The sequence below is a fragment of the Chlorocebus sabaeus genome, chromosome 10, assembly GCF_047675955.1.
Source record: "Chlorocebus sabaeus isolate Y175 chromosome 10, mChlSab1.0.hap1, whole genome shotgun sequence".
NCBI classification, from domain to species: Eukaryota; Metazoa; Chordata; class Mammalia; order Primates; family Cercopithecidae; genus Chlorocebus; species Chlorocebus sabaeus.
In genome coordinates this window covers 20,427,214-20,445,282 of record NC_132913.1, presented here as the reverse complement: position 1 = coordinate 20,445,282, position 18,069 = coordinate 20,427,214, and the positions used below count along the sequence as shown (strand labels likewise).

Genomic DNA, 18,069 nt, shown 5'->3' with positions numbered 1-18,069 from the left:
GCTATGTTGGTCAGGCTGGCCTCGAACTCCTGGCTTCAAGTGATCTGCCCACCTGGGCCTCCTGAAGTGGTGGGATTATAGGTATGAGCTGCTGCACCCGGCTGAAATATATATATACATATATATATATGTCATTAACACGATTCTTTTGCACAGTGGCTGTAAAGAGGGTATTTTGGCTTCCAAGTGAGAGATTAAAAGGAGGGCAAGGGGGACGGAAGGAAAAGAGATTTCACTGTGTTAACTCAGCGCTGGCCTAGGAACCATTCCACCAGTTCCTCTTTGGAATGGCCCACTCTTTAGCGGGGGCTATTTCTACACCTTCTACCTACATCTAACAAGTCATAGATGCCACTCTCCCCTCCCAGTGGGGTGACGCTTCCCCTCCTCCCCGCCAGCACCCAGCAGTGCCCCGGGCCCAGGCACTGGGCCACTGGCGTTGGCTGAGCAGCTCCGCTACTCACCGCATAGACAGGAAAAAGCTCCCGCGCGTTCAGGTCCCACTCGTTGATATGGGTGCCAATTTGGACCCCAGGAAAGCCCAGCTCTTTCACACAGCGCTCCATCTCCTGGACCGCCAGCTCAGGGGCCTGCATGGGCAACGTTCCCAGACCCACAAACCTCCTGGGGTAGCTCGCAACGGTGGTGGCAAGGTCGTTGTTTAAAAGCTGGCACAGGTTTAAAGTGTCCTCAGGTTTGGCCTGGTGGAGACAGGAAAGGGAAAACCCCATTGTTGAAAACCTACTTCTTTTAGACATTTACTCTGAACAGTGCCTCCTTGTGGCTATAATATTTGTCATTTTCAAATGACAAATTTTGATGAGCTTTACCACATCAGAAAACAGAGGCACAGTTTGGAAAGGTGCTGGCCACAGAAGACCCAAAAGCCAATCTTTGTAAAGCAAAGAAAACAGAAGGTATATTGCTGATTCATTGGAAAAATTGAGGCCAGAATCAGAAGGGAAGGACACAATTACTGGGCCTGGTATCCCAACACTAGAGATGGAATGAGCATGGGCCACCTCCAACTGCAGAAAGATCTTAATGCCCCCCTACCTCCCAGGAGGTCAGGCCTGGCCAAGGGCCCCAAGCCACCATCAAGGCACCTCCTTATCATGCCTCGTTGAGGGCGGCCAGGCTGGCTCACTGACTTGTCCTGCCCCTGCCTGTTCTCCTGTCTGTCCTTCTTGTTGGCTGTGACATTCAGGGCTGTCCTTGGCAAAATGCTGAGGCAGATGAAGTTTGCTGTTGGTTTCCCTAATGCTCCCTTCTTCACTGTTTTCTTTCCTCTGTCACCCCACTGCCCACTGCCAGGAATCTGATCCTCTCCTGCAGCCTCAGTTGTCTAATCAGAGTGGTAACCAATCTGATAAATTCAGGCATATTGAGGTCTCAGGGCACTTTTAAGTAGTGAATGCAATCGCAGGAACAGGCAAAGACTGAGTCACTCACTAATACTGGGTTTATGAACACAGATCACGGAAGTATGTATGAACAGGTGGTATTTCCACTGCTCCTTAAATCATGAGAGTGAGTATCTGTTTGGATGAGCAGGGACTTAGCACGCTCCCGGCTATGTACAAACATTTTCCTCCACAGGCTGGAAATCATGCCTGAAACTTTTAGTGCTTGAGATTTATTCACTTGGGAAAGGGCATCCAACCTCAGGATTCGCCTTCTGAATTCTGTTTTTCCCTTGGAGAGCTGATATATTAGGTCATGATTATTATTCCTGCCTCAAAATCATTCTCATCTCAGAAGATACTGGCTTGTCAGTTCCCCAGCAAGGCACTGCAGGAATGAGTCATCAGACAGGAAAGTTCTGGTGGAGAATAAGGCTGACCTAGAACCACCGTACGGTGGAACTATAATGCAAGTCACATAGCAACATGTGACTACTGGCTACTGTACTGGAGTGAAGACACAGCTAAGAAGACAGGCCTGAGAGGGGACCCTGCTGATCTCTGAACGGGAGGACAGTTAGTTGTTGGGGGTGGTCAGTGGTACTGGTGTCCAGACTTGAGGCATCTGTTCACTTTTTGGGAGCTCGACGCGAACCTTCCACACCAAGGAGATGGCTTGAGGTTTCACACTCACCCAGTAGCTAAACATGACAGGAACTGTGGAAAGGGCTTGCACTGTTACTCCTAGACATGGACACAAAGAAGGGCAAAACTGGTGAGAAGAATGGCCTGGACACTCCTTCCTTTCCCAAGGCCAAGTGGCAGCCAGCTTCCACCCTAAACTCCTGCTCGCCCTCCCTACGTCTCTCTCAGTCCCATCCCTAGACCCCCCTCAGCCCCTAGCCCCAGATTCCAGGGAGGTAAGTAAAGGTTGGATACAAATGAGATCATTGAAGGAAAACTAACTGACCCCATTTCCGAAGAGTTATTTCTCCCCTCCTTCCTGTGAAATTTTATTTAAGCAAGACATTTTCAGGCTTTCCATCTTAGGTTATGCACAACAGAGCATGTCTCTCAGCCACCTTCCCTGCCCCTTTAATTCAGCTCCTAAGTGATCCTAGAAGGAGTCCCATGGTCTGAAATACCCAGAATGGGACCCTGAGTTTGACTCCAGCATCCAGGATGCCAAGCATCCTTTGTCTTCAAGAGGGCCTACTTCCTAGGGTTGTTGTAGGGATTAAATGAGTTAATACATGTTAGGTTCTTAGAATAGTGCCTGGCACAAAGTAAATACTCAGTGAGGGTTGGTCATGACTGTTCTCTTAAGGACAGCCAAGGAATGAAACACACAACAAAAACCAAAGATGACACACACACATTGTTTACCATGCAGCCATAAGCTGTGGTTTCTGACACCAGTCATTCAAGTCTCATGCTCATTAGTTTTCTCCTTGAAAAGGCGGGTCCTTGCTGCAGCTTCATATTTACTACAAAACCTTGCTCTTTGCTGTAGGTTAGGGAAGCATGTTCTTTCTCCAGCTCTCCTCCCACTCCAATATACTTTTAGAGGGATATATGCTATATTCTGTGGAGTACTCCACAGAAGTGCTGCAGGTTTTCTGCGAAGTTCAATTTAAATGCCATTTAAATATATTTTTAATTAAAAAGAGTTTTTTTAGAGACAGGGTCTTGCTCCACCACTAGGCTGGAGTGTAGTGGTGCAATCACAGCTCACTGCAGCCTCAAACTCTTGGGCTCAGGTGATCCTCCCACCTCAGCCTCCTGAGTAGCTGGGATCACAGGTACATGCCACCATGCCTAGATAATTTGTGTGTGTGTGTGTGTGTGTGTGTGTGTGGAGACAGGGTCTCACTGTGTTTCCCAGACTGATCTTGAACTCCTGGGCTCAAGTGATCTTCCTGACATGGCCTCCTGACATGCTGGTATTATAGGCATGAACTACCACACCTGAGTCTATTTTTAATTGTTAAAAAAATATATAAAGCAAAACCTGGACAAAAGTATCTACAACAAATTCCAGCATGCCGGAGGCTACCTACTCATTTTAGGCTGACAGTTTGATTCCTTTTTTGCAGACCTTGGAATAAAATGTCTCCTGCTATCTCTTTGTATATTTGAACTCCTTATAATTTGTCTTTGATTAGAAAGGTGGTAGTGCTAAACTGCTCTTTTATTTGTGTGTTTGAATTATTTATTTTCTGGTTGAAATCTTCCACCAATGTAAACATTTAGTTCTGACAATGTCAGTGGTGGTCAGTTCCCCATCACAGCCCATGGACACAGCCCACATGTGTCTGGAAGGCTCAGGCATTTTCTTAGAGCATGTTCTCAGGTGACACAGTCAGCCAGGCAGTCACGGTGAAGCATAATATGGCCATCATGTCATACTTTAGATAGACTTGGAAATTTCATTTTGTTTTGTTTTGAGAAAAGTCTCACTTTGTTGCCCAGGCTGGAGTGCAGTGGCATGATGTCGGCTCACTGCAACCTCCACCTCCCAGGTTCAAGCAATTCTTATGCCTTAGTCTCCTGAGCATCTGGGATTACAGGCATGCGCCAGCATACCTGGCTAATTTTTGTATGTTTAGTAGAAATAGGATTTTGCCATGTTGACCAGGCTGGTCTCGAACTCCTGACCTCAGGTGATTCACCCGCCTCAGCCTCCCAAAGTATTGGGATTACAGGTGTGAGCCAATGTGCCTTGTCTGAAATTCTTTTAAATTGTGAGGACTTGTTTGATTTTTAGATATAAGGTAAAAAGTGCAAGATGTTCTTAGAGCTTTTTAGCAATTCACCTTTGAAACAAACACTTCCTAATTCTCTTCTTTCAAATTTCTGGATTGATTTTATTGTAGTGTATTCTGAGATTACACAATAAACTATTTTTAACTGCTTCCATTTCCAACTCTGAGGTGTCAGTGGGAATGTTCTGTGTATGGGTGCACCGAGACAAACTACAGAAAGAAATTGGATCTTAAGTCTTACTAAGCAGGCAATTGTCATTCTTAGTTTGTGATTTCCAATTTTTACTATTTTAATTGATTTTATAATATGTAAATACTATACATTTGAACTAATTTTTTAAAATAATAAAATGCCATTTTTATCTTTTTCGTGATATAACATTCTATTTTAAAACAGGGTATAACTCATATAAAACATTTCTAATCCACACTCTAAAAACATTGTAGTGGAAGGCCCTGTCTCTCCCACAGTGAAGCTGGAACAGCCTGTCCTGGCAGAGAAAAGGGGGTCAGAAGTTACCATCACATAAAGTTGTCAGCAAACTTTAAGGGCAGACATTGCTTTTACATCAGATGCTAACATTGGTAGCATTTCTCAACGTACCTTTTTGATCCATTTCTCTAATACGAACTTCTGGATCCCAGCAATTCTCTCGCACCACTCTGAAGACCTTCCCATCTTTCAACAACTTTGCTTCTCCCTGGGGCAGAAAACCCACATTACTAAAATGCGACCTAAGCCCACTTGGACTAGTCTTTCCTCATGCGCTTTAGAACCTGTTTCTTCCCTAATATTTGAAAAGATTTGTACTTAATCCTTGTGGAAGTAGAAATCAGTAATTTAACAAAAATCAGGTTTCCTTCCTCATGCTTTTCTTTGGCCTGGAGTTGAAGGGGTGTGCTCTGTGGGTGTCAATGGCTGGACACAGAGATAGTAAGGTTGAGGTTATCTTTCTTTGGGCTGCATGACTGAGAATGGCTGATCACCTTGCTGATCTGAACCCCTGGCTACTAGATACAAGAGGATGGCCCGGCGTCTGGAAAATGGTAGTTCCATAACATTTAGAATTGAAAAGAACCTTTGAGATAGACCACCTAGTCCAACCCTCTCATTTTATGAAGAAGCAGTGTATGGATAATGGGAGTATGTGATCTGTCAAACAGAGCAGGGCCCACTAGTGTCAACACCTGTGGGAGGAGGTGGGCAAAGAAGTCAGTCTGGTAGCATGCACAAAATTTGGTACTGAGCTACTTCTTCCACTAGGCATCATGCTTGCCTGGGTACTCTGCAATAATTTTTATACATTTTAAATGACAAAAATGGCATGTATTTATGCTGTACAACATTATCTTTTGATATATGTGTGCATTGTGGAATGGCTAAATCAAGCTAATTAACATGCCCATTACTTCACATACTTATATTTTTTTGAGGTGATGACACTTAAAATCTATTCTTTTAGCAATTTTCAGGTATACAGTACATTATTATTAACTGTAGTTACCATATTGTGCAATAGATATGAACTTATTCGTCCTGTCTAACTGAAATTTCATATCCTCTGACCTTCTCAATTTCTCCCCACCCCTTCAGCCCGTGGTAACCACCATTTCGCTTGATGCTTCTATGAGTTAGACTTTTTTAGATTCCACATATAAGTGCAGTATTTGTCTTTCTATGTCTGGCTTATTTCACTTAATATAATGTCCTTTAGTGTTACTCATGTTGTTGTAAATGACAGAATTTCCTTTTTATAAAGGTTCAATAGTATTCCATTATGTATATATGCCACATTTTCCTTATCCATTCATCCACTGATGGACACTTAGATTGATTCCATATCTTGGCTATTTTGAATGATGCTACATTGAACATGGGAATGCAGATACCTCTTCAACATACTGGTTTCATTTCCTTTGCATATATAGCCAGAAGTAGAATTGCTGGATCATATAGTATTTCTATTTTTAATTTTTTTCAGGAAAACATATGATCATATCAATAGATACAGGAAAAAAATGACATATTTGTGTGTCCTTTTATGACTTAAAAAACCCTCAATAAATTAGGTATAGAAGGAATAAAGCTGTGGGATTGCCATACATGAACTTTCTTGTTTATCAACACAATAAAGTCTATGTATGGCAATCCCACAGCTAACATCATACTCAATGGTGAAAATGATGAAAAGTTGAAAACTTTTTCTCTAAGATCAGGAACATGACAAGGGGGCTCACCTTTGCCACTTCTACTCAACATCATAAAGGAAGTTCTAGCCAGAGCAATTAAGTAAGAAAAATGAATAAAAATCATCTAAATCAGAATGAAAGAAGTTAAATTGTTTCTGTTTGCAGACAACGTGGTTTTATATATAGAAAACCCTAAATATTCCACCAAAAAACTGTTAAACTAATAAATTGGGTAAAGTTGCAGAATACAAAATTAATATTTAAAAGCCCATAGCATTTCTATATGCTAACAGTCTGCAAAAGATATCAGGCAATCCCATTATTTATTTATTTATTTCTCAAGACAGAGTCTTGTTCTGTTGCCCAGACTGGAGTGCAGTGGTATGATCTCGGCTCACTGCAGCCTCTGCCTCCTGGGTTCAAGCTATTCTCTTGCCTTGGCCTCCCAAGTAGCTGGGATTACAGACATGCGCCACCATGCCTGGCCAATTTTTGTGTTTTTAGTAGAGATGGGTTTCATCATGTTGGCCAGGCTATTCTTGAACTTCTGATCTCATGATCTGCCGACCTCGGCTTCCCAAAGTGCTGGGATTATAGGCTTGAGCCACTGCTCCCAGCCTCAGGCAATCCCATTTAAAATAGTATTTAAAAATACTTAGGAATGAATCGAACCAAAAAGGTGAAAGATCTGAAAACTGTAATACATTGATGAAAAAATTAAAGAAGACACAAACAAATGGAAAAACATGTTCATGGATTGAAAAATTGATATTGTTTAAATGTCCATATTACTCAAAACAATCTATAGATTTGATAAAATACCTCCCAAAATTCCAATGACATTTTTACAGAAATAGAAAAAAAACCCCATAAATTTCATGTAAGCCGTAAAAGATCTCAAATAGTCAAGGCAATTTGGAGCAAACAGAACAAAGCTGGAGAAACTAAAAACCTTTTGCACAGCAAAGGAAACAATCAACAGAGTAGAGAGACAGTTTATGGAACAGGAGAAAATATTTGTGAACCATATATCTGATAAGGAGTTACTATCCAAACTACGTAAGGAACTTAAAGAACTCAATGGCAAGAAAACACATAACTGGGTGAAGAAATGGGCAAAGGACCTGAAATAGACATACAAATGGCCAACAGGTATATGAAAAAATGCTTGACTTCACTAATCATTGAGAAATGAGATATCATCTCATGCTTGTTAGGGTGGCTGTTATCAAAAAGACAAAATATAATAAGTGTTGACAAGGATGTGGAGAAAAGGGAACCCTTGTATACTCTTACTTGGTAACTGTTACAGCCATTACGGAACACACAACTTTTTAACACTCAGAGCAGGGGGCCAAACTAAATGGTTGTGCAGAACATGGCAGTGGCACCTACGTTGGGCCTCCAGTTTGTGATTCCTAAAGAAAAGGGAAAGAACTAGGGCAGGCCCTAGAAATAAAATTGCCTGAATTCAAATTCTTATTCTGCCACTTACTGTGTGATCTTGAGCGAGTTAAACAATATCTTCAAGCTTCCATTTGTTTATCTTTAAAATAGGGATGATAATGACTTACCTTAAAAAATTAATGTGACTTACATTAAAGAGATCATGTGAGCATGAAATAAGATAATCCATATAAAGCACTTAGTGGAGTAACTAACACATAGGTGTTAGTTATTATGATTATTTGTTATTAATGTTGTATAGCTAATTAGGAGCTAGACAGTGTTCCTCTGCTTTGAGGGCACACCACCTTTGGTGGTGCTTCAGGGCCTCAAGGTTACCTTTGGACCCCATAGAATGTCCATGTGGGTGTGCGATGATCAAAGGCTTTGAACTGTGCTTGGTGGAGTCCACTGCCCTCCTCCTCCTCCTCCTCCTCCTCTTGGCTTGATCATGAGTTGCATCCAAGCCTTCATCTTTCTACTCCATAGACAAGACCTTCCCCATCTCCTGCATGAAGAAGGCTGGACACTTTTCACCTTTAAGTGCTGTAGCCTGTTCACTTTGCACATATATGAGGAAGACCTCAGATCCACATTTTATTTCTCAGGGATGGGGAACAGGTCAGTGAGCAAGTTGACATGTGTAATTGTGACAGGTGTCCACACACTAGCAGAGGTGGGTCTCTGACATCATGACACCAAGACTGATGTGCTTCAGCTCCGATCCTCTGTTTACCATGCCAGCATCTGAACCACTTCCTAGGTTGGGGAATCTCCTGCAGGAGTCTTGGTGGAGGCAGGGCCTAGCCTCCCTCTGCAGAAGGCCAAATACTTGCTCTCCCTGCCCCAAGCTTGGCTAATCAATGCTTGGTTTTGCGTTAAGTGATGCAAAAAAACCAGGAAGAGTTGGATTTATTCTGCCAGTGATTCCAGTAGTGGCCAGGTACAGTGGCTATTGGCAGTGGTGTTGGGGGCAGTATCCAGGTGGGGCAGCGGCCTCCTAGCCAGGCTGTTCCTGTGGTGTTGCCTTGGCTGTGACTTCAACCATGGGAATTCCCTGAGTTTCTGCAAGTTTTCTGAGCTTGATTCCACAGATACTTTGTAATTCTTGAGGGGCTTAAAATATTTCAACAAATATCTTTTCTTCTTACACTAATGATTGTTGGTTTCTGTTGCCTGCAAGCAAGAGTCCTGACTGATGATGATTGCACAAATAGGACATAGGAACACATGTCTCTTCGTTTGGCGAAGAGGGGAGAGGAGAGGGGTGATGGTGAAAAAAAAAAGTTAAGAAACAAACTTTGATTTGTCAAATTGGAGCTTTTATTTATTTTTGCTCCTTGCTGGGAAAGCTTAATCACTATAAAAATACCCAGTATAGCAGAGTGCCAAAGAGCACAGGCTTTGCATTCAGACAGCTCTGGGTTTAAATCTCATTAAATTACTTACTAGCAGCGCTGACTAGTGAAGTTGTGGGCCCTCTAAATTTAAGCCTCACTTTTTCTATCTGTAAAATGTGGATCATTATACTTGTCATGCTTGTGGCCATCCAACGTCCTTGGAACACATCCTATGTGTGAAGAAATGTTCACAATTATACTTTCCGCTTTCTTGAGGTAGAATCCAAAATATGCTTTCCCAGTCTCCCTTGTAACAGGGCACTGGCATGTGCTCTGGGCTTTGCCAATTATATGCACCCACCCGTGCATTTAACTTTGACCTGGAAGTGAGCAATGTGAGGAAGTAGGGACTATGCAGAGTCCACCTGTAGACAGGGGTGTTGTCTAAGATGTTGAACATGACTGGAGCAGCAGAGGCAAAGCTTCTAGTCTCCAGCCTTGGCAGCATTAGCTGAGCCTCCTCTCCATGACTGGGAGTGGCAACACTTGCATCCTTGCTGAAGCGGCTCACCAGGTGAATGTGGGCATTGATCATGTTAGCACAGCCCTCAGAGCTTGATCTCTGGCCCTCACAGGAACTCCGTGAACGAGCTAGAGTGAATTCTGTTGTTTGCAATTAAGAACACTGAGTGATAAAGAAGATTCAATTATAGAATGTAAAGAACTTAGCACCAGGCCAGAGAGCACGCTCAATAAATAACAGCCAGATTTTACCTCGTATTATCAACCGCAAGGGAGGAAATTGGGTTTCTGTGGGAGATACCTGAGTACGTTTTGATTTCAAACAAAGCAGAGTATCTTAAAGCTGCGATAGATTATTTAGTTCAGCCCTTGCATTTTACTAATAAGTCCACAAGGTGCAGTGACTTCTCCAAGGCCATATGCTTAGTTGGCATAGAGCCCCGGTTTATGAAGCCATTTTCCATCTCACAAGGCTGATATTTGGTGATTGGTGTCTATGTAGTAGGCTAAAGTTAATTACTGTAATTTCCTAAAGAGTTTGATCTTTTAGGGGCAGGGAGTGCCTCTCATTACATAGCAGGGAAAGCAGACTCACCAAACTTCGCTTTTTCACATCCTTCATGCTAGATCCATGGTAAGAAAAATGAACTGTAGCAAGTCGGTAGAACTCCTTCTGAGTAAAAATCACTGCAGAGCAGCAGAGCCCCTATGATAAGCCCCCAATTCTCATTGCTTTTTTTTTTTTTTTTTTTCAGCCGGAATTTTGAGAGCTGACAGCCATTGTAAGGAGTCAGTCCCTGATCTCTGTTGCTTTACATTCAGGTAAGGCTGTGGATTTGCCTCAGGGGTCAGCACTTGTTGCTGGAGGAGGAAACAGGGATTTCTTGGGTCCTGTTTTTTAACCTTGACCTCAGCATTAACCAAGATCTTAAACTAAACTAATAACCAAGTAATGGGAGCAAGCTGCTTTAATTTACACAACCAGAGCCCAGTCTCGTTTTTTCCTAAACTCTCAAAAGAGAATCAAGTTGTTTTTTTTTTTTTAAAGAATTCCTCCATGCAACTATTACTATCCAGATAACACACTTTAAATACACCTTTTATATTTTTAAAGCCAGAACTTCATCTTGGAGTCTGATTCCTAGGGAACCTAACCTGTGAACTTCTGACTTTTGAGTTCTAATTCTAATACTATCCACAAACAAGCCCAAATATGGCTGGTATTTCAAATATCTGATACTGCATATATCATCAGACATGTATTTTCTTGTCTTCCTTTTTTTTTTTTTTTTTTAATTGAGATGGAGTCTCTCTCTGTCACCCAGGCTGGAGTGCAGTGATGCGATCTCGTCTTACTGCAATCTCCATCTCCTGGGTTCAAGCGATTCTTCCACCTCAGCCTCCCGAGTAGCTGGGATTACAGGTGCCCACCACCACACCTGGCTTATTTTTGTATTTTTAGTAGAGATGGGGTTTTGCCGTGATGGTCAAGCTGGTCTTGAACTCCTGGCCTCAAGTGATCTGCCCTCCTATGCCTCCCAAAGTGCTGGGATTACAGGAGTGAGCTACTCCATCTCAGATCTCGCCACTGCCCCACTTAAAACTCTTGAATGGATTCCCTTTCCCTGAAGGTAAAATCCAAACTCCTTAACCTGGCCTGCAAGGCCCTACATGATCTAACCCCTGCCTACCTCTGTAAAACTTCCTCACGTTTTCACCTTTATAAATAGTCTCTGTATGAACTCTTCTCGAAATAGTCTAATTTAAGTGTCCATTTGTTTTCTATTTGGAACCCGATTCATCTAGCTTTAAAAACCAGACCTATCACATACTAATAATACTCTGTCATTTTTAAAGGTGCATTCATATTTAAGTAAAACCATAGGAGAAGATCTGGGAAGATATCCACCAAACTGTTAATAGGAATTCCTTTGAGAAGATATACAAGTGACTAACAAACATGAAAAAATGCTCCACATCACCGATCGTCAGAGAAATGCAAATCAAAACCACAGTGAGATACCATTTCACACCAGTCAGAATAGCCATTATTAAAAAGTCAGAAAATAACAGATGCCGGTGAGGCTGTAGACAAAAGGGAATGTGGGCCAGGCGCAGTGGTTCACGCCTATAATCCCAGCACTCTGGGAGGTCAAGGTGGGTGAATCACCTGAGGTCAGGAATTTGAGACTAGCCTGGCCAACATGGTGAAACCCCATCTCTACTAAAAATACAAAAATTAGGTGTGGTGGCACATGCCTGTAGTCCCAGCTACTTGGGAGGCTGAGGCAGGAGAATCGCTTGAACCTGGGAGGCGGAGGTTGTGGTGAGTTGAGATCATGCCACTGCACTGCAGCCTGGATGAGAGTGAAACTCTGTCTCAAAAAAAAAAAAAAGGAAAAGAAAAGAAAAGGGAATGCTCCTACACTGTTGGTAGGAGTGTAAATTAGTTCAGCCACTGTGGAAAGCAGTTTGGAGATTTCTCAAAGAACTTAAAATTGCCATTCAACCTAGCAATCCTATTACTGGGTATATATATAGAGGAATATAAATTGTTCTGCCAAAAAGACACATGCACCTGTATGTTCATCATAGCACTGTTCACGATAGCAAAGACATGGAATCAACCTAGGTGCCCATAACAATGAACTGGATAAAGAAATGTAGTATTCCATGTATGTTACATATGCACCATGGAATACTATGCAGCCATAAAAATAAAGTCATAGCCTTGTAGCAACACAGATGCACCTGGAGGCCATTGTCCTAATCAGATTAACACAGGAACAGAACCAAATACTGCATGTTCTCACTTAGAAATGGAAGCTAAACATTGGGTTTACGTGGACATAACGATGACAACTATAGACACTAGGGACTATCAGAGGGGGCTGGGAGGGAGGGGACAAGGCCTGAGAAACTGATCATTTCCGATGGTTACTATGCTCACCACCTGGGTGACGGGATCAATCGTACCCCTAAACCTCAGCATCACTCAATATACCCAGATAACAAACCTGCATATGTATCCTCTGAACTTAAAATAAAAGTTGAAATTATTTTTTAAAAAAGTACTTTTGAGAACAGGGAGTGCTGGTCCAAGAGAATTGTAGCTTTATCTCTAATGGCTTGAATCTAAAAAGGAGCATTTAGTCAAATATTACTTACATAATAATAATAATAAATTATTCTTAATAATGAAAACATCTGAAAGTATTGGATGAGATTAATGGCTTTCAGCCAGTTTTGGCTGTGACCCCACATTAAGAAATCTGTTTTTCGGCCGGGTGCGTTGGCTTACGCCTGTAATCCTAGCACTTCGGGGGACTGAGGCAGGTGGATCACCTGAGGTCAGGAGTTAGAGACCAGCCTGACCAACATGGTGAAACCCCGTCTCTATTAAAAATACAAAATTAGCCAGGCATGGTGACGCATGCCTGTAATCCCAGCTACTTGGAAGGCTGAGGCAGGAGAATCACTTGAATCCGGGAGATGGAGTTTGCAGTGAGCCGAGATGGCGCCGTTGCACTCCATCCTGGGCAATAAGAGCGAAACTCCATCTCAAAAAAAAAAGAGAAAAAGCTATTTTTCATTGTCATTGAGAATACCCATATATATCTATTTGTACAGACACAAACTGAGACAGAAGTTTTATGAAACAATATTTATTTTTGCCATAAGCAGTGCATTCTGCTATTTTGTTTTACAATCTATTTCATTTTTAAAGGGGTTAGTACTTTGACATATGAATTTGGGGTGGGGGAACACAAATATAGTCCATAAGAGTGAGGGGTCGTGGTCCATAAGAGTGAGGGGTCTGACAATTATGTATGTAAAAATCCTAAGTGTGATGTAAATGTTTGCGTGTGTGTGTGTGTGTGTGTGTGTGTGTGTGTGTGTGTTTCCAAGGCCCTGGGACGAACTCATTGTGTGTTTCTAGATGCTGTTGACCTACAGCTTTGAAGCAGGCCCGTGTCTACCCTCCTGGGTTGGAGGCTTTAAAATGCTCCCAGGTGTCTTTGCCATCAGGGCACGATTCTGCCCCCACCCCATGCAGCTCCTGGCAGGTTGTCATACAAACCAAGGACTGGCCTGCTACTTATACTTTAATAAATATTCAATCAAAAGACAAATAATGTTTTTCAGTTCTGAGCAAGGCTTTATCGTGACAAATGACTACCCCTCAATTTGTTTGGGGAACACTGAAAAACCAAGAGTTAAGAAGAGAAATGGGACAAACTAGAGAAATGTTTTGGAAAGATGTTTGAGAGAACAGGAATCTCCAGGTAAGCCAATCCTGGGGGCAGAAAATATTTCTTCACTAGAGGAACATAGGAGAGTAAGAATTATTTTCAAATCCCAAATCCTGGATTTTCTCATTGCTCTCAGCCTGATTTGTGTAATTGCATACATTTGCATATCATTTACATTTGCATATTGTTTTCGATGGACTCGAATTCCTGACAACTGTAATTATGAAAAATACAGACTGAGTCTGTTTTGGTTTGCTTTGTTTTGTTTTTGAGAGAGAGGGAGTGTGTTACTCTTTTGTCCTATTTGATTACCATTGTATCAAATTTTGCTGGAAATAAATAAGTCAGTAGATGTGACTGGAAAATATTTCCTTTTTGTTTTCTTTTGGAGATTTGGCTACTAAGTTTATGAAATTTCTTGGTATTAAAACAAAATGAAATGAAGGCCATTCAAATCCACTATTGAAGGACAAACTGAAGACAGGGACATGGAGTAAGAAAAAATCGCAGCTCCCTGTCCCTGCAGCTGGGGCTTCCTAGCTGCTTTGCCGTCAGCTCCATTCATATCATACTTTCCATCGGAGAGACTTGAGGCCAGCTTAGAGCATCAGACCCTGGTCTAGAAACTAGCATTTTGAATGGGAGAAGTGAAGCACAGTGTTTGAATTGGGACTTAGTGGACACACTGAAGAAGATGAGGATGAACTGCCTCAGAGACAGTGATGTTTAAAACTCTTGAAAACCTAGGCAATACCATTCAGGACATAGGCATGGGCAAAGACTTCATGACTAAAACACCAGAAGCAATGGTAACAAAAGCCAAAATTGACAAATGGGATCTAATTAAGCTAAAGAGTTTCTGCACAGCAAAATAAATGATTATCAGAGTGAATAGGCGACCCACAGAATGGGAGGAAACTTTTGCAATCTATCCATCTGACAAAGGGCTAATGTCCAAAATCTATAGGGAACTTTAACAAATTTACAAGAAAAAAACAACCCCATCAAAAAGTGGGCAAAGGATATGAACAGACACTTCTCAAAAGAAGACATTTATGTGCCTGACAAACATGAAAAGAAGCTCATCATCACTGGTCATTAGAGAAACGCAAATCAAAACCACAATGAGATATCATCTCACAATGAGATACCATTCTAACTAATGATAGCCAGTTAGAATGGTGATCATTAAAAAGTCTGGAAACAACAGATGCTGGCGAGGATGTGGAGAAATAGGAATGCTTTTATACTGTTAGTGGGAGTGTGAGTTAGTTCAACCATTGTGGAAGACAGTGTGGTGATTCCTCAAGGATCTAGAACCAGAAATACCATTTGACTCAGCAATCCCATTACTGGGTATATACCCAAAGGATTATAAATTATTCTACTATAAAGACACATGCACACGTATGTTTACTGCAGCACTATTCACACTAGCAAAGACTTGGAACCAACCCAAATGCCCATCGATGATAGACTGGATAAAGAAAATGTGGCCAGCTGGGTGCAATGGCTCACGCCTGTAATCCCAGCACTTTGGAAGGCCGAGGTGGGCGGATCACCTGAGGTTGGGAGCTCGAGACCCTCCTGACCAACATGGAGAAACCCTGTCTCTACTAAAAACACAAAATTAGCTGGGCCTGGTGGTACATGCCTGTAATCCCAGCTACTCAGGAGCCTGAGGCAGGAGAATCGCTTGAACCTGAGAAGCAGAGGTTGCGGTGAGCCGAGATTGTGCCATTGCACTCCAGCCCGTGTGACAAGAGCGAAACTCCATCTCAAAAAAAAAAAAAAAAAAAAAAAAAAGTGGCACATATACACCATGGAATACTATGCAGCCATAAAAAAGGACGAGTTCATGTCCTTTGCAGGGACATGGATGAAGCTGGAAACCATTCTCAGCAAACTAACACAGGAACAGAAAACCAAACACTGCATGTTCTCTCTCATAAGTGGGAGTTGAACAATGAGAACACATGGACACAGGGAGGGAAACGTCACACAATGGGGCCTGTCAGGGGGTAGGGGGCTAGGAGAGGGATAGCATTAGGAGAAATACCTAATGTAGACGACGGGTTGATGGGTGCAGTGAACCACAAATCTGCATATTTGGCACATGGATCCCATAACTTAAAGTGTGTGTGTGTGTGTGTGTGTGTGTGTGTGTGTATCCCAAAAAACTCTTCAGTGGTTTCCCACTGTCTTCAGGATCAAGTTCAAAGCCCTAAGCTCATTTCGGGGCCTAAACCCCTAAATCCTTCATGACCCTGTCTAATGAGGTTTCTGGCTTCCTCTCCATCTTCTTACTGCTTCTTCGCTCTCCCTACTCTTGTCTGCATCTATGTGTTCTCCACAGAGCAACCAAAGTGGTCTTTTAAAGCCACTAAGACCCTCTGAAGAATTTGCATTATTTTGAGAATGCAGTCCAGACTCTTTAGCATGCCCTGCAAGTCCCCATGTGTCCAGGCCTCTGCCTACCTTGCCAGCCCATTTCCTACTGTCTCCCCCTTTCACTGCATTTCAGCCACATTGCCATCCTTTCTGTTCCTTGAACACATAAACTCTTTACCAGTTGGTGGCCTTTGCAACTGCTGTTCCCCCAGCCGGGAACACTTTTCCAAGTGTTCCCTTCTCATCTTCAGAGCCTTTGCCAGGTCACTGACCAGCCAGCCTCTTGCTCTCTATCACATCACTGCTTTATATTCCATTCTCTGAATTGATCATGTTGACTCGTGACCCCTAGAATCTGAGCACCATCAGAGCAGGGACTATGTCTGTCTTGTCCACAAGCATATTCCCAGTGTCTAGGTTGGTGGGCCTGACACAAAACGAGTTTCAATAAAAAGTAGTGAGTCAGTGAATGAACGTGCGAGAGCCAGTGGTTCTCAAACTTGAATGAGCTACTTTGGGAGGCTGAAGTGGGAGGACCACTTGAGGCCGGAGTTTGAGGTCAGCCTGGGCAACATAGTGAGACCCCCGGTCTAAAAAATAAAAAAGTAGTTAGCTGGACATGGTGGTGTGCACCTGTAGTCTCAGCTACTTGGGAAGCTGAGGTGGGAGGATCACTTAAGCCTCAGAGTTGGAGGCTGTGAGTGAGCTGTGATTGTATCACTACCCTCCAGCTGGGCAATAGAGCGAGATCCTGTCTTAAAAAAAATTACTAATTAAAAAAACCCTTGACTCTGCATCAGAATCACCAGGAGGCTTGTTAAAACAAGTTGCTTGCCCTACCTCTAGAGTTCTGATTTGGTAGGACTCGTGCAGGGCTTGAGAATTTGCATTTCTCCCAAGTTCCCAGGTGATGGTGAACCTGCTGGTTGTGGGACCACAGTTTGAGAAATGCTGGTACCATCCATAGCTGAGTGCTTCTGAGCTCACATATGTTTAATATTTCATGCCTTTGTTCCCTTTCTTTTTTCCTAGAACATGGTTTCCTCATTCCCTGGGCAAGCCTCCCACCTGCTTTAAGATGTGGGATGGGCATCATTTCCTTCAGAAGGCCTTCTCTGATCCTTGGTGCCCAAATCTCTGCCCCTTAGAACCTGATGTAAAGGGAGTCCTAACCTTTCCATGCTGCGTTGGGTTAACTCTGCACATTAACTGGATTTCCAGACCACAAGTCCTCCAGAGCTTGCATTGGTCATGTCTGTATGTCAGCTGGAAGCGCAAAAATATTACCTCTGAACTTGAAGAGGACGTATGATGCCTCTGAAAATGAAATCAGACCCATACCCTGGGCAGATCTGGACTCCCAGCTCACTCTTGGGCCTCATTATTTCTACAGGGCTTTGCCCACAGCCGCCTTCTTTTTGCTTTTTCCTCTTACCGAACTCAACCCTTAATAACACTGTCTTCTCTCCTTTGTCTCCATTGTTTATTTTTTCCAGCTTATGCTCAAACCTAACTGTCCCATTTATTTGGTCAGCCTTAATGTACTGTAATAACTGGTAGCACTAGGTCACTTCCTTGAGGCAGAGCAATAAATGCTGAAATTGGTTGGTGGGGCGGGGGGAGGAGTGAGAGAGAGAGAGACTTTTTGATGGGTTCTCAAATTCCAATTTTATCTTCCTAAATACTACTCTTTGAAGTCACCTCCATTTTTCCCAATTATTCTGAGAAATCTCAGTGCTATTCCCTTGCCTACAACAAA

General features: G+C 42.6%; 1 protein-coding gene across 2 annotated transcripts in view; it reads right to left on the bottom strand.

Moving 5' to 3' along the window:
* ACMSD (aminocarboxymuconate semialdehyde decarboxylase) overlaps positions 1 to 18,069 on the bottom strand; it is a 64,506-nt gene that overhangs the window by 39,668 nt on the left and 6,769 nt on the right. Inside the window, exons 3-5 of one of the 2 annotated variants that reach the window (XM_007964812.3) lie at positions 4,773 to 4,869; positions 2,098 to 2,147; positions 465 to 701 (exon numbers count right to left, since the gene is read on the bottom strand). In XM_007964812.3, the coding sequence (XP_007963003.3) occupies positions 465 to 701; positions 2,098 to 2,147; positions 4,773 to 4,869 (384 nt within the window). The remainder of the gene's footprint in view (positions 1 to 464; positions 702 to 2,097; positions 2,148 to 4,772; positions 4,870 to 18,069) is intronic. The other variant, XM_073020261.1, reaches the window with a different exon arrangement.